This window comes from Cupressus sempervirens, chromosome 10 (assembly GCF_028749045.1).
Source record: "Cupressus sempervirens isolate cs-2001-9-10 chromosome 10, ASM2874904v1, whole genome shotgun sequence".
NCBI lineage: Eukaryota > Viridiplantae > Streptophyta > Pinopsida > Cupressales > Cupressaceae > Cupressus > Cupressus sempervirens.
The window spans coordinates 80806288-80831155 of record NC_143127.1 but is presented as its reverse complement, the minus strand read 5'-3'; the positions used below and the strand labels follow the sequence as shown (position 1 = coordinate 80831155).

General features: G+C 34.5%; 1 protein-coding gene across 1 annotated transcript; it reads left to right on the top strand.

Moving 5' to 3' along the window:
* The first annotated feature begins 951 nt into the window (after positions 1-951).
* LOC149532671 (uncharacterized) lies at positions 952-2134 on the top strand. The gene is made up of 2 exons (XM_089805064.1): positions 952-1610; positions 1697-2134. The coding sequence occupies exons 1-2, from the start codon at positions 1142-1144 to the stop codon at positions 1744-1746; spliced, it is 519 nt and encodes a 172-aa protein (XP_089661190.1). The 5' UTR covers positions 952-1141; the 3' UTR covers positions 1747-2134.
* The last annotated feature ends 22734 nt before the right edge of the window (positions 2135-24868 follow it).

The window sequence follows — 24868 nt, the reverse complement described above, 5'->3', positions numbered from 1 at the left end:
AGTAAAAGTTATTTTTCATATAAAATATATCATCTTACACACTAATTAAAATATAAGAGAACTTAAGCAGCATAAACCAAAAATATTAAAAAAAGACGTGCATGGAAACGTCATCATTTAAAAGATTAAAAATCCAAAATAGTTAATGGATAATCAAGAGAATCTTTGAAGATTATTGTACTTGTTGCCCACAAAAAAATTTCGACTTATGTTTAATACTCCTTGGTGGCAAATAGAGAATAAGGATGCTATCGATTTCAAGGATAAATGGTAACATTCAAGGATAAGTTATAATGGGTTCAAGATCATATAAAATATATCGTCTTATACCTTGATATTAAAAAAGCTTGTATACAAATATCTTAACTTAAAAGATTCACATTAAAAGTTATTGATTGAACAATCATGAGAATCTTTGAAATTTTTGAATATATTTACATCAAAACTTCAACTTATGTTTGTTTAGGCTTAATATTCCTTGGTTTAAAAGTTAAAAACCCAATTGGCCAATATTGAAAATCTGAAAGTGATTTAATTTACCAAAGAAAGCAAAAGTGAAATAAAATATTCTTAGAAATGGGTGAAGTCTACAATGGCTGCTACTGCTAGTGCATAATGATTGGAAGCGGGCGATCCGCGAGCGGCGGAAGCAGCAAATTTGTATTGAGACAGGGAGCTAATAAGAACACGCCACTTGTCGTCCTCAGCACACACGATCAGAGAGTGTGGCAGCTGACACACAGTCTGCATTTTTTATTATTTCTTGGTTCGGGTGCATTTTAATCGGACGGAGACCGTGATCCGGAATCCTGGGCGATTTTCTGATCGTCCGATCACGAGAAACGTGGAGGAGATTTAATGCCGCGGGAGCGTTTTACCGGTGGAGGAAATATGTCCGATGCGAGCTTTCAGAGAAAGGATATAAGTGGGCTTTCAGCCAATCTGTTTCTTACGGAACAAGATTTAATGAATGAATAAACAAATTGTTTAGGATTTAAATTCTTGTTTCCGTCACTTCCCAGAATTTGTTTCGAGAGTAGCATGGCTGTTCTAATGGCGGGGGTTTCACTGTAGAGGAAACCTCCTCAGGGTCGGAAGGGTTTCCTTTGGGGAAATATTTGTGCTTTTCTCTGAGATCGCCATGACTTTCAGCCTTTCTCGATGGCTATGGCGTCGGCGGGATTCGAAACTCCGACCTGCGGCGTCTCCCGCTTTGGCGGAGCAGCGGCGAAAGGAAGAAGATTTGGCAGGGACATCGGGGAGGAGGGGTAAGAAGAACAAAGGGGGAAAGGTAGCAGGGCGTGATTCCAAGCCTCCGACTGATCCTGAATTTAATGGCGTGATTGTGCCGGTGGACGGGGTTTGTATGTCTGATTCGGAAGATTCTGGGGATTCGGATTGGTCCATCGGGTGGTTCGAACACCAGTCCTCTGAGTTCTCTACTGAAACAGAGTCCGAGAGAAGCTTTGCGGTTTTGGTCCCTTGCTATGGCCTCAGGGCGCTTCCTGGTAAAGATCCTCGGAAAAAGAAGGAGAAGGTTAATGATTCGGCCCGTCATGATGATCCTCACGCTCAGCTAAATGCAGTTCTGTCTACCAGTCCTTCTCAAGGTATATTGTCTTCTACATCCACTGTGAAATAGTTTTTATTTTCACAAGGTTTTAACTTGGAAAAGACTTATTGCTTTCGTTTGCAGATAACCAGAAGTATCTACAGCAGTGGCTGGACTCTCTGAAGAACTACTGACAACAGGGGGCTGCAAATGCGCGTTTGCTACTGCGTTAGGGTTATGATAGGGTTTCTTCTTTGAGGTTATCAGCTGCAATATAGGGTTTTCTTCCTCTGTACATATATAAAGTATGTAAATATCGGCTTTTAGGGAACGGCGTAGCTCTGGAATCAGAGCCATAACAAAAAGAAAAAAAATACTCTTTTGTTTTTCAGAAAAAGATAACTTTTTGTACAAAGAATGATTGATGATCGGTAGTGTATATATAGCAGGCTCCCCGGCCTCCAAATCGCTTAACCAATTCTTGTCAGGGAAAGCTCTTCCTGCATCAATTTGTGTTTCTCAGATCGAATTTTTTTATCAAATCAATATATTTGACTCCTTTTGACGGGAGCTTTGGTGTTTTCCAGTGGCAATGATTGAATGCTAAATTAATTATTATTTTCCCTTTTGACTCTAGCTTCAGTGTATTTGGGTAGCAATTTTGGAAATGGTGTTTCTTTTGATATTTTATTAAAGGAATTTGTTGTGCACTTCGATTTGCCGCTGGTTACTTGTACTTCGACATGCAGATTTGAAGAGTTAACGGGAATGTTGAAACGATTAGCTGCAAATATTTTACACAGGGTTAAGAAAGAATACGGCAGATTGTCCAGTTTAAATATACAGTTCCATGTGCATGTCTATAGGACTATAAAGCTTCACTTTCATGCTTTTCCAGTAGCAGATCTTGAAGGTCAGAGGTTCGAGCCCACTCCAGATTTCCAGCTATTTACGGAAGCAAGCGCTTAACAGGTTTACTCTTTAGCGACATTTTAGTTTCTGGAGATCAGATATTTTATTGAGAGGCACTTCTGTAGGGTTTGTGCTCTGTGCTTTTCTGTATTTATGACTTGTGACGTCGGAAAGAAGAGAGTTGCAGTTGCAGTATGTGCCCCAATTGCGGTGTTTTCTGACTGGCAATTTTACAACTGCTATGCCAGCTTTTAGTGGAAATTGGTGGTGGAGGATTAAACCTGCAACACCTGGATCAATTGCAGTATTTTAGCTAGCATTTCACATGGCCCACATAAGTGGAAGTACTGTGAGCTTCTCAGATTTTTTCTCCATTTAAGGAGTCTCTTTTTGAGTCGGTAGCTTGGATATTTCAAGCCTTGAAATATCTAGGCTTGCGTGTTCGTTATTATATCAAAGAAGAACAAGTCTTATATCATAAAAATGACCGCCTACTTTATTAGATGAGCAAAAGATGCAAGCTTCCCATTATTTTGTTGGTCATGATCATAGTTGACAAATTTTGCAAGGACTCTCTCAATTGTTGAGTATTCTAATTGTTTTGTTAGATCAATTTTCACTAATTTTAACTCTTTAAGTTGTACCTAATCAAAGTTTATATTTTCTGTCAGCACTCTCCTCATTGCTCACTATATTTTTTCTTCTTCTGAAGCATTTCAGACAAAATAGTGGTAAAAATGCATTAAAAAATCAACATAAATAAATTGGTGGTTACTCTTCCTTGGAAGAATACAAAATATTTCAGCACTTGCCTAATAAGACAATTGTGTCAAATTTAGTTTAATTTTTGAATAAAAAAATACACTTATAAAACACATTTTAAATTGGAAAAAGACTTTTCGAATACAAAATACAAAATAATTAGATATAATTGTTGCAATGGTAAGATTTGCATATCTAGGTATTGCCACTATATTATATAGAATTGTCATGATTGGGTCATGAAGGGAAAAGCTATTCTTTCCAGTCTTCTTAAAGCTAGAAGGTATCATTTAACCAACTTACCTATCACTCATTATATGGAAGGTGTCAAAAGATTCTTTTCACTTGATTGATGTCCTTATCTTCTTCTTTTTTTGTAATAATACATAAAATTATAATAAGAAGAAGAATGTGATTGACATTTGTCATAAAAGGTTTTGGTAATCTTAAAGGCACTTAACAAAGTCACACCATGTCAAATTATGCAAGGATAAATTAATTAATGATAAGGTCATATGTTTATTTTCAATTATTAAATATCATGAACAAAAATTAAGTAGATGATCAATTTTAATTGTATTTACATAATCAGGTGCATGTTAATTAAGTAAATTGTGAGTTGTCCTATCTCTACTAACCTATCAAGTGACAACATAGGATTTGATTGACATTAGAGATTTTTGCTAGTTAATTTTACCACTCTATCCCCATCCAAACAAATTATAGCACATATTCCAAATATCTTTAGCAAAGAAATAGTCAAAGAAAATATGTCTCACTTAGGTCGTTTTCAAACTAAAAAAAGAGTAAACATGGAGAAATATATAACAAGTGAAATATTTTGAATCATAAATAACCATTTAAAACAAATTGCTTTGGGTTCTAACACATTGTTCCGTTATGCCTTGAAAGTTTTTTCTATCAAATCTCACTAAAATAATTAAGACTAGCAATCATTTATGAATTTGGTGAGGCCTTTGGATGAGGGAAAGAACTTTAGATAAGTTTTAATTAAAAGTTTGATTATCTAGTTCCTTCAATCTAGGCAAATCTTTCTAAAAAATAAATTTAGTAGCACTCTAGACAAGGAAACGTATGTTCTTGCAAGCTTCTCTAAGAATGGATTATGTTCTCCAATGTGTTGAGGAAAATTAAATTAGCTCAACACATTCCTAGGTTTAGAAATTATGTTACAATTTATGTTATTTTAGCACTTTATACCTTTTAAATTTTGAGACTTTATTGAGTAGCCTATAATAAGGCAAGTGGTTTATCTTTTTTCCTAAGGTTCCCCTAGCTAAATCTCTCAAAATTTAAGGTATCGTTATTAGAATTCAATAATTCACATCCTTTAATATGTTCTCTAATAGCCTCCCTAGCTTTCCAAACACTCTTAAACATGTAGGATTCAACAAGTATTTTTGGAAAGTTACCAAAGGTTGTCTTGTAAGGGGAGTTGTTTCCAACACTTAGCTTGTTTAGGCCTCGTTTGGTTGTTGGAATTGGGCAGGAATAGGAAAATCTAAATAATCACATTCACCAATCTGGTGTTTGTTTGCAAAATACAAAATTAGAATTAGAATTCATCCATCCTAATTTGACCCCAAAATGAGCATAGTAGTATTCCTTTAAAAAGGTGGAATAAGAACAACTTATTTTTATTCCAGTTTTTAATAAACTCAAATTGATGGGTTGTTGGGCCTATGACTTTGCTGCTCAAATGCATTTTTGGACTATTTCTTTCGTTCATCAACTATTTCCACCGTTCATCATAAGATATAAACTAGGTCAACATTATCTTTTGAACAAGGGGGCTTTGTTCTTGGTAGGGACATGATTGATGGGGCTATTCTTGCTCATGAATCCCTACATTCCATTCAAAATCATTCTATCCCCTCTTTTATTGTTAAGTTGGATATTATGAAGGCTTACGATAGATTAAATTGGTCCTTTTTATTAAAGGTATTATCAAATTTTGGTTTTTCCAAGAAATGGTGTAAATGGATTATGGCATGTGTCTTTGGTGTCATTTCTCTATTTTAATTAATGGTTCTACTATGGGCTATTCCTTTGCATCTCAAGAGGTGAGGCAAGGTGACCCATTATCCCCTTTTCTTTTTATTATTATGGTTGAAGCCTTAAGTCAGGCTATTAATGCTTCTCATTTGGCTGGTTCATGGTTAGGTGTTACTATTCCAGATACATCTGTTATGGTCACACACTCTATTTGCTGATGATACACTTCTCTTTGGTATGGCATCTCTTCTTGAGGTGAAACAGATTGGCAAAGTTCTCAATATTTATTGTTTGGCATCAAGCCAAAAAGTTAATCCACAAAAATCTAAAATATATTTCTTTAATACTGCTCCTAATCTTGCTAATAGGATTACCGAGATTCTTAGTTTTTTGCCTGGTGTTTTCCTATCTACTTATTTGGGAGTCCCCTTTTTCATTGGGTCAAACAAGGTTGCTTATTGTCAATCGAATTAAATCCAGGGTGTTGGTCTGGAAGGCTAGATGGTTATTCCTTTCTGGTAGAATCTTGTTAATCAAAACTGTATTATCGGCCATACCTAATTATTACTTTTTAGTCTTGCAAGCTCTAAAATCTATCCTTGATCAAATTGATAAGTTAACATGGGATATTCTTTGGATTGCCAACATGACAATTGAAAAGAAACTTCCTTTCATATCTTTATCAGAAATGTCTTCCTCACCTTGTACTGGTGGTGTTGGTCTTCACAACTTGGTTGCTTGTAATTTGGCTTTTGGTGGTAAACTTGTTTGGAATTGTTTTCTCAACCTAATGCTAAATGGTGTCGACTAATGCAAGAAAAATATCTTGACAATCATGACCTAACTAGAATCTTAACAATTCTAGATCCCCCAAAAGGTTCGTCCATTTGGAATTTTTTTGTTCAGTCTTGACATATTATTACCTCCTCTATTTCTTGGGAAGTCCACGATGGTGAATCAGTCAATTTTTGGCTAGACTCATGGAATGGTTTGCCTCCACTTTACACCATTCAACCCTTCCTTGATATTTGGGAAGTGGCTCAATTATATTGGGGATCAAAGCTTCTTAATTATGTCTCTGCAGTTTCTATTCATCCTAGACTTGTCCTTTGGCTTGGCTTCTCCCTTCTTCCTATTGATCCCCAAGCTGCTTCTTTTGCTAATCTCTTTCTTTCTAACCAATCTATTTTCTTTTCTCAATCTTTTGATTGAATTTTTTGGTGTCCATCCTTGGATGGTAAGTATTTTTTTAAGTTGGGATATGAATTGATTAATGCCTCTCAAAATGTCAAAGCTAAACAAAGGGCATTTTATTTTTGTTAGCATAAATCTTTCCTTCTCAAGGTAGGGTGTTTTACCTGGCTTATTTGAAGAAATCGTGTCCTCACAAGTGAAAGGTTGTCTAGATTCAACATTGCTAATAATTTTTCATGTGTGCTATGCAATCAGGCCCCTGAATTGGTTGATCGCCTTTTTCTCAATTGTCCCTTTGCCTGGGATTGTTGGCTCCTTGTCTTGGGAAAGCTTGACTTTCTGATGCCTTTTCCTTCAACTGTGTGGGACCTCTTTCAAGCTTGGCTTGTTTTGTATCCCAAATCCATGTTTTCATGTATTTGGATTTGTTCCACATCTCTGGTTTTATGGGCTATTTGGTGGGAAAGAAATAAACGTATATTTCAAAATTCCCCTTCTTCTCTACATACTGTGCTTAATAAACTTCATCATTCCATTTTTGAAGTTACTAATGCTTAAACATATAAATTTATTGGGGAGTAGGGATTCTCTTCTTGGGATAATATTATGTCTAAAAGATGGATGGGATTGAAGTTACCTTCTCTCTCCTTTCCCCTTTGTCCTAAGGATAGACTTCAATCTCAGGCCTCTATTAAATGGTCCCCTCCTCAAGCTAGTTTTATCAAATTAAATTTTGATGGCTCTTCTAAGGGTAATTTGGGTAAGTCTGGGATCGATTTTGCTCTTTGTGATTATCTTGGTACTGTTATCTATTTTGAAGCTTTCCCTATTGCCCCTAGTACTAACAATCTTGCTGAAGCTTATGCTATGTTACAAGGTCTTTCTGTTGCTAAGAGACTTTGTGTGCATCATATTCATGTGGAAGGGGATTCCTCTATAATTATTAATGCATGCATTCAAAGAACTTCTTTTTCAAGACATATTCACTATGTGTTATCACAAATATGGCCCCTTCTTGACTCTTTTTATGATCTTCTTACTCACACATTCTGTGAAGGTAACTTGTTAGCAAATTTTCTTGCTAATTATGGGGCAAACGATTGCCATATTGTTTATCCATCCACTGATGTGACTTTGACATCCCATTTGGCGATCTTCAACTTGATCCAATCTGAGTCTATTTAAATTATCTGACACCTCCTTTGTTGATCATTATGCTAACTTATTTATTCCATCTTATGTCATCTTCGTACGGGTTGATGATTTTGAATTGATGTCAATCTTTGCTTTGCTCTTATTGTATCTGTCCTTCTTTGATAGTTTGGCTTGCTCACACACATTTGCATATTAATGGATCTTTGTCCTTTGCTTGATTTGGTGTACTTCATGATAAATATTTTGTAATCATGTTTATGAATGGGATATTATTGCTTACTCCCTCCTTACATATTATTCTTTAACCAAGTCTTTTGGCTTATCCTTCACTTTGTTCCTGCTACTTATTTGCCATGGCTTTAGTCATTATGCAGATGAGTTTTGACCTTTCAATCTTAATATTCATCTTCCTGCTCTTGGGCTTGAAGTTCTCCTTCAGGGTGTTATCAATGATGCATGCCTTGTGACTATGTTTAATATCCATTTTCTAAAATGTGCTAGGTGCATTCGCCGACTTATTGGGGAATCTATGTTTTCCCCCCCATTTTGACAAAATTATATTCCTTTCCCAAATTGTCTCCATCTTTTGTTGAAACTTACTTGACTTGTCTCAATCCTGGTCCTTACTAGTTTCTATTGCTAACTGGGTTATTTTTTCGTATTATTTGCATGATAATGCCCTTATCATTGCTATTCAAAAGTACAATCTTTGGTAGGTGGAAGCATTTGTTGGTGGGCTATTTCTACATTAGCTTCTTCTTCACTTGGACAAACATGTTATGACCCTTGCTGAAATTAAAGATTACATTGCCACTTTTTCCATCTTGCCCTTGTATCATCTTCTAAATCAGACTCCTTTTATGCTGTTATCAAGGGTAAGGCATTTTCTCACACTTATGATGTTCTTGGTATTCTTTCACACTCCCAAAATTGTCCTCCAAGCCCGAGGGTTGGTGTTGGTTCTCCCATGCCTTCATCTCCTTTGTGTTGCTTTGTGGATCTCCCCTCTAATGCAACTTCCTCATCCTCTCCCATTGTATCCTCTCTCCATCTCTGTCCTATTGATCCTAAAAGGAAACTCAAATGCAGAAACAACTTCCTACACTAATCCCTTCAGGAATGTATTGTGCAAATTCCTATTAAATCCTTACAATTTTAGATTCTATATTATGTAAACAATAATATTGCAGTCAACCATGAATACAGAAAATAGACAGAGAAAGAAAATACATTAAAAAAAAAGATATGACAGTGGGGAAAAACCTTTTGGTAAAACAACCATACCCCTCCAGAACCTGCATAATGTATTATCTTCAACACAAAGGTTACAATGCACTTGCAATGCAAGTTCTTTTAGGACATGGAAAACTAATCCAATAGCAACCAAAAATACACTTTTCACTCTCTCCTATCTTCAACACTAAAAATGTTTATATCATGCACTTTCCATTTTAGGGAAACTTCCAAAGAACAACTATATTAGGGTTTTACCATTCTCTGGAAAAGTAGGAACCCAAAAAAAAAATCGAGAACCCAGCATGCTAGATGGAGTCTCAAGTGTACATTACTCAATGATCAATTGCCACATGTCTTCACATCTTCACCATCATCAAATCTTCCAAAGATAGCTCTTACACGTCATAGGAATATGTCATAACCATTTTAGTCATGATCTCCTTACACACAATTCAATATGCTGACACATGCAAGTGGAGTGACACATCAATATGCCAACTAGACATGTACACTCATAGTTAATTACATTATTTGCAAAAAATACATTTACAAAACAAATAATAAGAATAGGAATTATCCAAGGTTGAGACACCTTGTGCTGCAGTGGCAGATCAGGAAAATGCTATAGGAAGTAACATTCTTGAAAGTGTGACAGGAAGTTAATGTTATGTTTTATGTTTTGTTTTAAATTTTAATGTTTTCAATTAAGTTCTATGTGTGGTGGCATAACTAGAATGGTAATTCAATGAGACTTCTAGCTATAGCCATCTATGACAACGTATGTGTTGATTTTTCAGTTATGTAGTTTTCTTTAAGTCATAATTTTGGGTGTTCAATAATAAATCCAATCAAATTTTGGACTGCGATAGAAAGTTGGGGACAATTTTTTTGGTTGCTTGGATTCTCATGATTTCAAGAAATGTTCTTGAGAAGAAGATGTTTCATATTCTCACTCGATAGAGAGAAAAGCTAGTTTTTTGATGTAATAGAAGGACCAAATGCAGAGTGAACAGAAAGTTTTCATGTTTTTGGTCTTGATTTTCTACATTTTCAGCTGGAAGGGTGATTTTTCCTTTCATACCATCTTTTCAAAATCAACATTTCGAAAATACACGAATGTTCTAATTTTGCAAATCATATGTAAGTAAATTCTTTGTATTCCTTCAAAGTTTAGAGTTTTTGGGATTGTATTACAGTAGGATCGATTAGTGGTATTGCAAATACAGTATAAACTATTTTGAGAGTCGTTCCTTGCTGATGAGAGTTTATTAACTCTCTGCGATCAGTTCTAAGATCGTAGATGAGTATGTACATAGAGTTTCTTTTCTTTTTTGTTCACTTTGTTATTTTTATGGTTTTTACAAGCATCCGCATGGGATTGTGTATGTGAATCGATTGAATATTGTGATATATTCATCGATATGTCAATCGTATAACAGATATGTAATATTGAGGAAAGTGAACTAAAATATGTTTTACTATTGCTGGATAAGGGATTGCAGTATCTTAGTAGTCGGGTCTGTTGATGAAAGGTGTTAAACTCTTGTTCATGTTTTATCACAATCACAGAGGAATAGTTGGGTTGAGTTTTCTTAAGTGGTTAGACAATATCAGGGTGGCAACAAGAGGTATATGTAATTCATGTCGTAGGTTCTCATGGAAATATATATAAAGAGAGTTAATCAGTAAATTGTTGAGTTTGATTTTTAGTTTGATCCTGGAGGGTGTATGTGCCCCTTGAAGCAACTCAGTTGAGTGATTAATTTCCTCCTGAGTTTTCCAAGGTGAGGCTGAAAAAATCTTTATAGATCTGTTTGAACTTTGCTGAGAAAAAATCACCACCATTGTCAGTTCTCATGCACTTAATCTTCTTACTAGTTCAATTCTCCACAAGGGCTTCAAATTCCTTAAACTGACTAAAAACTTGTGTCTTACTTTTCAGGAAATAAATCCATGTCCTTCTACTATAATCATCTATGAAAGATACAAACAAATATAGACTTGGAGATTGAAGGAACTTTTACAGGACCAAATACGTCAGAATGAATAAGATCCAAAACATCAGAAGATTTGTGAGAATTAGATTAAAATTGAACATGATTTTGTTTACCATAGAAAAAATATTCGTAGAAGTCAAACTTGAGATTACAATCATTTAAACCCTTAACGAGGTTCTTGTTTTTTAGGGTTCTAAGACCCTTCTCACCAATTTGGCCAAATCTCATACATCACAACATTGTCTTTTCTATAGGAAGCTTGCCTTCCAATGTATTTGCACCCTTAGGTACACATGCTACACTGCCATTGGAACTAATAATCACAGTCTTTTTTACTACCTATTCAAATGATGGGAATGAAGTGATAGCTGCTCTCTTCTTTGAAATAGAAGAACTATTGCACTGAGAAATGCATGCATCAAGCTAAAATAGAGTACCTCTCCTAGTACCCTTAGCAAGCACCATAGCTCCTCTCATCATCTTACATCCATCTTTAGAAAAAAACTTGCACACCTACATCATTCAACATCCTTATAGATAATAGTTTTTGTGGTAGACCAGGGATGTGCATTACCTTGTTGATCCCCTTTACTCATCCATCAAGGACTCTAATAGTGACCTATCCTCATCCAACTATCTCTAGGTGAGAATCATCACCCAAGTACAACTTTCCACCATCAAAAACTTCATACTTTGAGACCTAGCTTTGATTAGAGGTCATTGGAAAGAAGCACTCGAATCTATCAACCGCACATCATCAGATGCAGGCACTGCCAAGGCTGTAATGAAAGCATCAACATCTTCTTGATATTTATCTAAACTTGACTCTGAGGCCTTCTTCTTCTTCTTTGGCTCTTTATAGTCTTTACAAAAAAATGCCTAGTCTTATCACAGTTCCAGCATTTTGCCTTGGACTTTCTAGGAGTCTTTGATTTTTCATGGGATTTGGATCTACCCTTTCCAAACTTGTTATCATTTTGCTTCCCTCGATTGTTGGATCTACCATGAATAGTAAGAGCTTCCTTAGCCGAATCTGAAGGCTTTCTCTACATCTCCTCAGATAACAACGAAGACACCACATCATCCATTCTGAAAGTGACTAAAGTACTTCTTAGAGCCATGACAAGATGGTTCCATGAATACATAAAGGAACATAATAGGGTGATACATTGATCCTCCTCCTCTATCTTGACACCTGATGGTGTCAACTATGTAATCAATAAATTAAAAGTATTTAGATGATCTATAACAAATCCTCTTTCCTCCATTTTTAGAGAATACAACTTCTTCCTTAGGAACAACTTGTTCACCAGATATTTGGCCTGATACACAGACCCAATCCGTGTCCACAAACTATTTGCGGTCTTCTCATCAAGAATATTCAGGAGAATTGAATTAGCTAGACAGAGTCTAATGAGACCCTTAGCTTTCTGATCCTTGAGATCCCATTTTTCTTGAGATATTGCTATGGGTCTCACATCAAGTGAAGTCGTCTCCCATAGATCACAATCTTCAAGCAACTCTTCTATCTTGATTTTCCACAACTTGAAATTACTACCATTAAATTTCTTCACTTCCATTATTCTGTATGATGAACTAGCCATCTAAATCTACAAATAAGATTCAGAATGTTCTGCACAAAACTCCCACTCAACTTGAGATTAGCTCAAAAAAGCCTACCCAACAACTAGGATCAAAAGTTGATCAAGCTTTGATACCACTTGTAAGGAAACTCTAATCCCTTAAGGAAACTATTGTGCAAATTCCTATTAAATCCTTACAATTTTAGATTCCATATTATGTAAAAAATAATATTGTAGTCAACCATCAATACAAAAAACAGATAGAGAAAGAAAATACATAAACACAAAGATATGCTAGTGGGGAAAAACCTTTTGGTAAAAAAAACCTACCCCTCCAAAATCTACCTTCAACACAAAGGTTACAACACACTTGCAATGCAAGTTCTTTCAGGACATGAAAAACTAATCTAGTAGCAACCAACAATACACTTTTCACTCTCTCCTATTTGCAACCCTAAAAACGCTTATATAGTGTGCTTTCTATTTTAGGGAAACTTCCAAAGAACAACTATATTAGGGTTTTACCATTCTTTGGAAAAGTAGGAACCCAATTTATTTTTTGAGGCAATGCCCCAAACCTTGCATGCTCGATGGAGACTTGAGTGTACAATACTCAATGATCAATTGCCACATGTCTTCACATATTCACCCATCATCAAATCTTCCAAAGATAGCTCTTATGCATCATAGGAATCCATCATAACCATTTCAGTCATGATCTCCTTACACACAATTCAAGATGCCAACACATGCAAGTGGAGTGACACATCAACATGCCAACTAGACATGTACACTCACACTTAATTACATTATTTGCAAAAAATACATTTACAAAACAAATAATAAGAATAGGAATTATCCAAGGTTGAGACACCTTATTCCTAATAGATTCCATCCATGAGCATGTTGATATGATATGGAGTTTGTTGCTTTTCTCCCCTCCCTCTCAGTGCGGCTTTGGGGGTGACGACTCATAAGTTTTTAGTTTCCTATGTTTGTTCTTTTTTGGCTCAACTAACTTACAAGTTCTTTGGTCAACTCTTTTCACTTGGTATCATTATTGCCCTTTGTGGCATGCTGCTCCTACTTGTATTGGTTGGCTATAATTTTGAGGTGTCTCTATGCATCTTCCTGTCTTCTTCATGATGGTTCAGTTATGTGGATTAGTTCATTCACAGACATATTGTATCTATGTATATCCTATGTAATTAGGGTATGAGTGTTATTATTTTTTTAATGTATGAGGATGTCTCTACCTCTCTCATTTGGTTCATATTTTACTAGCAGTTTGTTCTCTACCTTTTTTTGTAATCTGGTACCTTGGCGTCTCTTTGTCCAAGAATCTTGTTTGGATCAGATAAACTCTATTCTTTTTTGTAAATGGATTATGAACAAAGTTTTCTTTCCCAGTTCTTTCTCTGAGAGCCCTTTTGAACTAGATGATTATTAATATAAATACAAATTTTTACCAAAAAAGAAAATTTAATGTGTTTTTTTTTCAATGACAAAAAATACTAATATCAATTTGATATCTTTTATAAACTTTCATAGAATTATCTTTACAAATAAATATTGTGTTTAGTCTTATAATTAAAACTATATTGAAAGATCATTTAAATATCATATTAATGACCTTAAGTTATTTTTATTTTTTATTTTCTTTAATATATTTAAAAATAATAAAAATTAATTTTGATCTTATACTCAAATTTATACTTATATTTAACATTTATTTTTTTAGAAAATGTTATCAAATATTTCTCATTTAAATTATTAACTTTTCATTTTTTAAAATAATAAACATAAATATTTAAAAATCGCGCTTAGAATATAAGAAGTTGAATATGATTTTAAAATAATTTGATTTGATTTAGAATTAAAGTTATAATTTACTATATAATATGTCATTTGAATTTGAAAGGTTGTGGTATACCTTTCACTGATAAGGTCAATTTAAAAAATAAAATATAGGCCACTTAAAATAATTTGGCTTTAAAAAAAAAAATTAAAAGCCAATTTTTATGGATAAAAAATCTTGTTTATTTAAAATATTATGAAACTAAAAATAAATAGATTAAAAAAAAATTATTCCAATTCCTATTTTGATTGTTGCAACCAAACACAAAATATGCATCTTTCAACTCCTCTTCTATGTCAACCAAACAAGTCCAATGATATTCCTAAACTTACTTTAAGAATACACGATACCAGAAGAGAGTTTATTCCAACATAGATGAATGCCACATTTGACAATTCTTGCAATTATGACAAGAAAATTTCAAGGTTCATGTCCACTCAATTCTATTGATCCTACTACAATTTGGGGGGGGGGGGGGAATCAATACACTCATTGGTTGAACTTTTTCTCCTTAACACACCTCACACTTGCTTCTAGGTTTCTCATTGCTATAACATAACTGGTTAAGATCAAGAAAAAAAAAGAACACGAGAATAGAAACACATCAACAACATATATCTCATTGAAACCCAGCAAGGGTAAAAACCATAGTGTGTGAGTCGATCCTCACAAAGCTTGCACTCTTCTAAAGTGTGCCCAGTCAAGAGCTTATCTCTATTAGAAGATTATAAAGACACTGTTAGGTGCAACTTGGTTTGGGGATTTTGATAAGACCTTTTAAATTCTTTCCCTCTTAGGAGCAACTTGGTTAAGGGGCTTTGGAACACAAGTTAATATGTCACCTTGTTAGGGTCCACCCTCAATGTGATTTAGTGTTGCAAATATTAGTAAAAAATAGAGAATGATCTAACAATTTAGCTAGTACACCTAGCTTGAAGTAGATTCTTCTTTAGCTCTCTTGACCAATGTAGAACTAGGCTATGCCTTCCCTTGGCTTTGCAACTTCAAACTCTGATCACTTGTGTGCTTAAAATCTCCTTGCCTATGAAAATGATATACCTTTTTTTGTTCAGGCTTGTTCACCTCTCCTCAACATGATAACTCTTCGAAAAAAACCTCTCTCTGATCACTCTCCTTCACACTTTGAGATTCTACTTTAGCTTGGCTCTTTTAGTTCTTTGGCTATTCACTTGGTAAGCTAGCCCTTACTCTTTCATTTTTTTTCCCTTTATACTTTACTCTTCCTTCACTTGGAAACACTAATCTTTGAATTCAAAATTTTATTTCTCATTCCTAATACTAGCTTGGCTTCCTATTGTAGTAGCACATCCCTTTTCTTAGATATAGTGTGTTTTTATAGGAGTCACGAGTGCCATGTGTCCTTCATGACATTCAATTGTTGGAAAGAATTTAAAATTTGAATTTTTTCGAGTGTTCCTTGATCTATTCCCCCATCATCATTAAATATGATGCAAAGTGCACTCTTACCCTCTTCATGACTAGGTAGACACGAGTTCCCTGCTCCGTGCTTATCATGCTAAAATGGCTAAGCCAACTCATTGGTCTATCTGCTTTCCCTTCTACTTACTTTCCCTTCTACTTACACAAACTTCACTAAGTGGATCACCTCTATCATCACCTCTATTAGGTTTACATACCTTCTTTTCTTTGACCACCCTTGTGAATTATGTTGAGATAATGGGTTTTGCACACATTGCATAATATTATTATATTGTATTATTTTATTTTATTATGTAATGTTGCACCTAGATGGATGTGCAACAAGTAAAGATTCCCAAGGGAAATACTTGATGAGTTGTATTGTAACATTTTGATAATATTTCATGTAATTATTTAATATTGGGGAAAAGAATTAAATTTCAAATATTAAATGTGGGGTTAATGGGTTAGGTAGCACATGGTTTTAGGACATGGTTTATGTAATACCACTTGGTGGTTTTGTGAGACTTGCTACTATATAAGCAACGGCAAGGGTAGTTGTTGTAGCAGAAGATAGAATGACAAAATGCAAGAGTCAAGCGGGACAAGGCTTGATAGGTTAGCCAAGGGAGCATTTGTGAAGGTTGGAAGCATGACATGGGATGTGTGAATTCATGCTTGTTCACATGGATTGCTTGGTTGTGGCTATGACTTTGAAGGCTTCCATGGTTGTATTGCAATGGTGTTTTTGCTAAATAATACATGGTAATGGATGCTTTTGGAGGCTGAATTTTTTCCCTCAATGAGGGTTTCCTAGGGTATATCTTGTGTCACATTTTTGTGGGTATGTTGTCTATTCTCTTGCATGTGGATTTTAATTCTATATTTATTTAAGATCTATTATGGTTATATTCTTTGTTGCAAGTTTTCTTACAAGTGGTATCAGAGCTATGGTTTTATTATTGTAGCCCTAGATTGGATCTATGAGAATGCATGAGGCACTAGTAAATTTAGGCTTAATTTGCAACGCAAAAAGGTCTCAATTTCGACAAGAGTATGTCGCTAAAGTGACCAAAGTCGTCGTCGCACAAATTTGGTCGGTTTTCCACCACATTCATTTCGTGTCAGAATTTTGACTACGTAAACGTGGATTTACTGACACAAATTTTGTCGAGTACTCTAGTCAACGTAAACTGTTATTTTCTCAATTCTGACGTAAACTTGCCCAATTTTTCGTCAAAATTCTAACCAAAGACGCTTAGCTTTCGACGCCGGTGCTATACTTGCGACCTAAAAGGTTGCCAGTTTGATGTCTCAATTGCGACGAATATTGGTCGCAATTGAGACCAAAATGTGTCGCAATTGAGACGTGCTGTCCCATTTTTTTTTGAAAGCTTTGCTCTCATATGAGCGTTCAAAACTACACAAAACTTGATTATAAAGTGTAATTTCTTGATGCATGAGAGTCAAGGTATCATGCACATTTCTTCCTCCACACCATTCTTTCGTTCGTCAAATGATTTATTTTATACAAAACAATGGGTAGGAGGAAGAAATGTGCACGATATCCTGTTTCCACCGAGCAATTATGCTTTACAACTCAAATTTTGTGGAGTTTAGAAGGCTCCTATGAGAGCAAAGGCTTTGCAATAATTGGCATAGCGCGTCTAAATTTTGGTTCCTGTAGGGGAGAATAAAATTAGGAAATAATTATTTATCAGGAATGAAAGCCAATAATTTCATCTATTTTTCAAATAGATAAACGTGACAAAAAAACTTACAGTCCCAATCACATCATCATAAGAGCGCATATATAACTATAACTATAACTGTCTAAAACCAACATAATTTACAAATATCCACAATTCAAATATTATCCCTTGATGTTTTCTTTAATAATGCTCCAATGCCTTAGGGCATTCAGTTAGAAACTTCAAAATTAATGCTATCAAGTTAGATGTCGTTTCATAGCCACCAAGGATAAGGTCCATAATAAGATTCAATATCTCTTCATCCATAATGTATATTAATGCTATCAAGTTAGTTGTTATATTAATAAGATTCAATATCTCTTCATCAATATACCTCTGGTTCTCAATGGAGATGTGCTCTAATCAATAGGAAATGTCATCATGAAGCAGGAGGTGAGGTTGAAGGATTTTATGGAGGCATTCGAAAGTTAATTACAGAGGAAGAGATTTTAGCCTGGAAGAAGTTGTGGCCAAAAGAATCGCTAGAATGATTGATTGTTACATTAGAATTATCTTCATTTAACATTAAAGTTGCATGCATATTGGAATGGCTGATATCATCGTTAAGTGCATTTGATGATAGCACATTTGTTTAGGATATACATAGAGAATGTCAAGAGTGTTGTTGACAACTTTTGTATTTCTTTTGGCTTTTTCATGTTGGTTAGTCTACTAACCCTAACTCATCTCATCTAGGTCATATCAAATGTTGATAAAGGCTAGTTTGCAACAATTTAACTTCTAATAGCTAGTTTGTAAAAGTAGTTAAAATAATTTGTTAGTAATACAATTATCTTCATAAGGAGGTCTAATTTGCATTCTCAGTACAACACTCACCCAAATATTCTTTCAAAAGGTATTTAAACAACAATTAGATCTTGACAAAATTAGATATGAAAGAGGAAATGATAATCAGGTCATGTACCTCTTCTTCATCTCGTTTGCGCTTGTTTTCCTTAACCTTTTCATGAAGATTTGCAATGTACTTATCAAATATCTCCCGAGAGAAGCTTTCATCACTAATTGCCCTGAATATTCATATCTAATATATTTATAGCTACTACTAGTGTAAGGTACATGATAACTACCTTTAATTACTCACAATAAGATTAATTCCTGATAGTGGATCTTTTACCTGTATGCTTCCGCATCTTTGAGAAAAAGTATGCAATCCTCCCATTCTGAGGAAGCAACAATTTCCTGAAATGGAAAAACAATATATAACTAATTTATCGTTACATAGATAGAAATTCGTTTATGATAAGAAAAGAAATTCATTCATATTCAGGATTTTTAATGTACAAAACTCTGTGAAATTTTACTCCAGGTGTAAAAGTAGTAGAGGAAAAAGAGACTGCATTAGAAGGATTTTTTCCAAAATGAATAATGTAAACCTTTAGAGAATAAAGCAAAGCCGTGAAATCATATGCCAGCCTTTCCCTCCTTTTTGCTTCTTTCTCTTCCTTTTCCTTTACTTGTTCAATCACTTCTTCAAACACAAGCTGCAAGCAATACACAGGATGTTAGTAATACCTAACAAAATCATATATCCCAAAACAACTTGCATTACTTTCAACATTTGCAATTGTTTCAGTTTAACCTAATAAAAATCCATTATCCACTAATGAGAACAAACTAATGCATTTTTGATAGCGATTCACTTCCAGCAACTACTTACCAGTGCAAATGAGTCAAAACATAATATAGCTGATGCAATGATCGAATCAGTTAGGAACCAGAGTCATATGGAACATAAGGATAAGATCCTTGTTTGTATAAATAGTAGTTACTAGGAACATAAAAATATGTGACAACATTGTTCAAAGGCAAATACCAAATACTTTTATTGTGAAGTCTTTTGTAGCTGAGACAAAAAATCTAGAAATGTAACTAGAACAAACCTTAAGATTTGTTTCAGATGCAACAGCCAAATCATATAGTTCCCCAATGGAGGCTTTGAACTTGTCAAGAGTCCATGCTGATGTTACTGCGAGCTGCAATCATTACATCAAAAAGATTACAATATATTTTACATCCAATGGAAAATCTTAAAGCACAAAAGGCACACCTTTCCTGACTCCATAGCATCTTTTATGTTTGATTTGTCCTCTTGGTACTGCCAAAGATACATATTCAAAAAATGGTTACATCAAAGGAATCAAACATACATTGCCTTGAGTAATAATGATTGCAAGCCTGATTGTGAAAGTACAATTAAATCCTGCAATCAAATCATTAAAATATATGCAACTTTCTTACCTTCTTTTTCATCCCTTTTGCAACATCTTCAAAAAAATCCTTGGGTGGTGAACCAGATGTATTTGAAGCAGGCTCTTTGCTTTATGATCCTCTAGTTCTTTGCTTTATCAAAGAACTGGAGGATCATAAAGCAAAGAGCCTGCTTCAAATGAAGTGTGTCTTTGCTGTAAGTAGGCCAGTTGCTTTATGATCCTCCAGCAATCTTCAAAATTCATCTCGGTTTTTACGTTCTTTTTGGCGCAGTTCTTCCTGCATTTAAAAATATTCAAGTCATTCTAATATACAAAAATAAGACAGATGAAAACTATGGAAGCACACTACTCTGTCATTCTAGACAACCTTTTGAATCGTTTGTACTTCTTCCTCCTCCAAATTAGATATAACACGTCAAAATTTTAGGATGTTCTCAGGTCATTAGGTATGACAGCTTTTGGAAAGATAAGATGCCTGTAACTGAAGCCATTATCCACATAATGACAACAAACTATTCATCAATCAATAAAAACCAAACAACTTTCCAAACACAGGCATTTCACAGCTATGCCATCTCCAGCGCGCCTTCCAAATTCAAGTACAACAATATGGGTTCCAAGATTACACCAAAAGAAGGTCCAAAGAGAAAGTTAGATAAATTCACAGGTTAACATGTGTATTCAACACAAGATCACAATTTCCTACAGGCAAGACTTTAAGATAGAAAAAAAAGAATGTGAATTTGAGATTTGCTGGGATACCTTGCAAAGTCATTACAATTTTAGAGATTCTTGACTTCAGAATTCATAAAAGAAATGGAATAATGTTTTAAGGAAGATCAATTGGGGTTATAAAACCCAAGCATGAAATTGAGGAATAGGACAAAGAATGAAATGTCATTAGTTTATCAATCTAATTTCGTGTTCATGTTTTCTGCTCACCATAACCTTCCTACCCATCTCAAATATTATAATGTGAGCAAATGCCAAAAACTCACCTTGGTTGAGCAACTTTTCCACCCTTTTGATTCCCTCCACTATTGAAAGAACTAAAATATATCAACAAATTAAGTGTTAGTGAAACTACTTGAACAAATGAAAGGGAAAAGTTAACAAATTTTGAACAATCTAAAGGATTTATTGTGAATTAAGTAGACTTCGAGATCGTTTGATTTCTAACATATGATAATAGATCACACTATTGAAACATTGATATAACAAGCATACAATATATTGAAAAATAACAACAAAAAGCATTACATATTGTAAAAACAATAATATGTACCAAAGATGCAAGGGGTGAGGACGCCATCTCCTATAACCATACAAGTCCCCACAAGGGCTAGTATTAACAAACATCTCTTGGCAAAGTTACTTTGTTCAAGAGCTTCCTTTATCCTAATGGCTCTATTGGGTTGTCTACCTGCAACTTCAAGTGTATATGAGGAGAGTTTCCTGTCTTCTTCTTGGTGATTGGGTATCATGCTGACATTTGAATGGCGACAAATCAAAGAATAAAGAGAAAAAATTCCACTTGCAAAAGAAACCATCCCTTTAAACTTAGAACACATGTTTTCACATCAAAAAGATCAAACTTTGACCTAAAAACAAAGTGAAACTAGAGCTGTTATAATCTTACCATCTCCATTATCATTGGCCCACAATACAATGAAGACATATTTGATGAGGGGCAAAAGAGTGAGAGAATATATGATCAAAGACAAAGCCCCAAGAACGTCATCAGGATGTTTGATGCCATCAGGAAAAGTATTTGCATACACATAAAGTGGTGATGTTCCTATGTCCCCATAAACCACACCAATACTTTGAAACGCCAATTGCACAACTGCAACCATGCTCAACATCTGAGAAATAGGATTTTTCATAAAGCGATGTTAGAATAGTTACTAAAATGGTCATAAATTATGTTGTTATAGTAAAAGAATACTTTAACTTAAGAGAAAAAAATATACAATATTAAAACATGATATCGTGCTTTAAAAACTAAAAAGGTACCTATAACGAAGAACTTCATTTCAACTTGCTAATTGGTTGTCACTATTAACTATAAGCTTATCTTTAAAGTTTGAGCTTCACTTGGTTTTGAGAATAGTTAAATATTCTCTACTTAATAAGGCCAACCGCGTGAAGGTGGAAGCTCATTTGGCCCCTCCCCCCCCCTAACATCACTCTAAATTCCCCATTAACATTTAATAACATTCAATTCATCCATTTTTGAAATAGAACATTCAATCATTATAATCACATGATAACATTCACTAACACATAAAATTCATAAACACACAACATTCACGAATAATTCATTAACACGCAACATTCAAGAGTAAGTCATTCATGAATAATTCATTAACACAATATTCATTAACAATATTCAAGAGTAAGTCATTCATGAATAATCATCTCTTTTTTTCTTTCTTGCCATTTCTTTTTTTCATAAAATTTCTAAGAGGAATATCAATGTCCTCGTTAGGATCCCCCTCCTCTACTGGTTCTAACACATGTCTCCTCCTCATCCGTTCAGGAACACCATGCGGCCGTTGCACCAAAGGGGGGTCTGCTGCAATAACAAGTACTTCATGAGGTTAAATTCCCACCATTTTATATTAGTGAATTAGGTGTTTTTATTTAAGTAAAAGAACTATAAATCAAAAAATTAATTTAAAAGAACAAAACATAGATTTTCTTTACCTCAATGTGCCACATGATCTACCTATTGATCAGTCTGAACATCCTCTGGAACTCGTTCAACATGAAATGATTCTATATCCTCAACACAAAAAGGTTATACCAAGTTCAATTAAAGATGTTAAATTGTATTAATAATTACATAATTAGTTTTAAATAACAAATGAGCACCTCCATTGACGGTACGATGCACATCAAGGGCTTCATGATGCTGCGTATGATCTGTGTCAAGATTAACAGGCTGCATTGCAATGTCATGCAAATTATTATCAAATAAATTGTTGCTCAAGTATTCAATTTCTAATATATTTTTTGGCATATTTACCTGTGCACATGATGTAGCAGACTATTCGGTTGGGGCAATGGAAGCTTGCCGTAGGCGTTCAGCCACCGCTGCATAGCCTTGCTTGAAGGCAATTTTTTTGTGTTCTTCTGTGGCCTCCAGATTAAAATCAACACCCTACATTTTTTTATTAATTAACAAAATTATTTGCATTTTATAAATAATTTTTCTTTGCAATTCATGTATTGCAACTTACAACGCGTGCTTTGATTTTTGAATATCCCCCAGAGCCAAGTTTGTGCTGCCCAACCTTTTCCAGCCTTGCCTTTGTTGCCTTTGATGTGTCCTGCAACCTATGAAAAGTTTGAAATATGTTAGATGATATAAAGAGAATACTAGAATCATTGTGGAAACATTTACTTCACTTGGGTTTGATGTCTTTGGAGGAAAAAATGTGCCATATGTATGGGTTCGATTTCCTACTCAAAATTCATGGGATATTTTTATTGAGATCCTTGAGAAAGCACTTATAGTTACAACTCCAGGAAGTTGGTTTAGACCCACAGGTGAAGGTTTTATAAGGGTGAGTGCCTTTGGTCACAGAGAGAACATATTAGAAGCTTCATTTGTCAATATATCTTCATTTGTCAATATATCTTATGTAGGATTTATGCCCAAATTGAGATTGAGATTTATAAGCAATTGTGTCAGCATATGAATTACATACCTTTCATATTTACAATAAAAAAATTTAAATACCAAAATTGAGGATTATGCATGGTAGTATGTTGGAGAAATAACTCCTATTTTAGGGATTTTGACAAAACATCATAGCAAGAAATATTGAATTCAAAAGGATGAGAATGTGAAGGAACAAGAGGTGCAGGTGAAGGTTCAAATCACATGAAAAGTCATTTGTACACACTGTGAATTTTTTTGTACATTATGTTGTATTTTAAGAGTGCTCCCCCAAGGTAGATGTGTTAGGCTTGGTACTTTGTCTCTTTACTTCACTGATATATGTGTTTGAATTAGTCTACACACAAATAATTAACATGTTACCAAAGCTTATACGCCTTTTGTGAGCTTGCAAAGAGCTAAGGAATGGAAGAGAAAGATTGGAAGCAGGGTGATATCAGGAAAAATCTCTTAATGAGTTTCCATCTTTACAGTTTCCACAGGAGAAAAAATAGGGATTCCCTAAAAAGGATAATCTATTGGTTGGGTATAGACACATAATGCATGTGATCAAAGCTTTAGCAACAACGAAAAATACTAAAAAAGAAGAATGGATTTTAGATGTGGTGGAAATGCTCAGCTTTAAATTCTTTAGGATTCTCAAACTACATTGTTATCTGAAGATAGAGATTAGATTTTGTGATGCTTCACACTTAAATATGATGTATAGTGTATATGCACTTCTTTTTTGATATGCAACAAAGCACAAAATGGAATTGATGATAGTATAAAATAACAATCACTAATGACAACATTATATACTATTATCATAGTTAACAGAATACTATAGAATATGGGATTTGATATCTTCAATGATGGATTTCATCAAGATTTACATGCAGATTAAGTGCAGATTTGATGCACACATGACCCAAAAGCAAACAGGGGATAGGAAACTCAAGATAGCGAGCAAATTATTGTAAAAGAAAGGGAAAGTCAACAAGTATAGTGGTCAAGGCATTGCCTATTTTTATGACTCAAAATCTAACATGGTACATCATATCACAAGATTCGATTGTCACAACTTTGAGTAGGAATTTCTTAGTTGAATTAGAGTTAGAGTTTAGCGAAGATAAAATTTGAGAAAAGAACCCATAGGAGACATAGGCTCTAAAATTTGTCACTAAATATGAATAAAGGGCTTCATTTTCTCAATATATCTTATGTAGGATTTATGCCCAGATTGAGATTGAGATTTATAAGCAATTGTGTCAGCATATGACTTACATACTTTTCATCAATAGATAGATTAAATTGAGCTACTTGAAATTGTTGATACTAAAGTTGAACCCTAAATTTTCTCATTAATGTACTAGTAGTTAATACTATTGCATACCTTTTTTGGATTTGCTGGTGCACATTCTTCTGGCAAACGTTTCCCTTTCTCCTTTGCATCCAAAATGAACTCATTCCAGTCCCTCGCTGAAACAAAGGGAGGACACTCGTACTTCGGG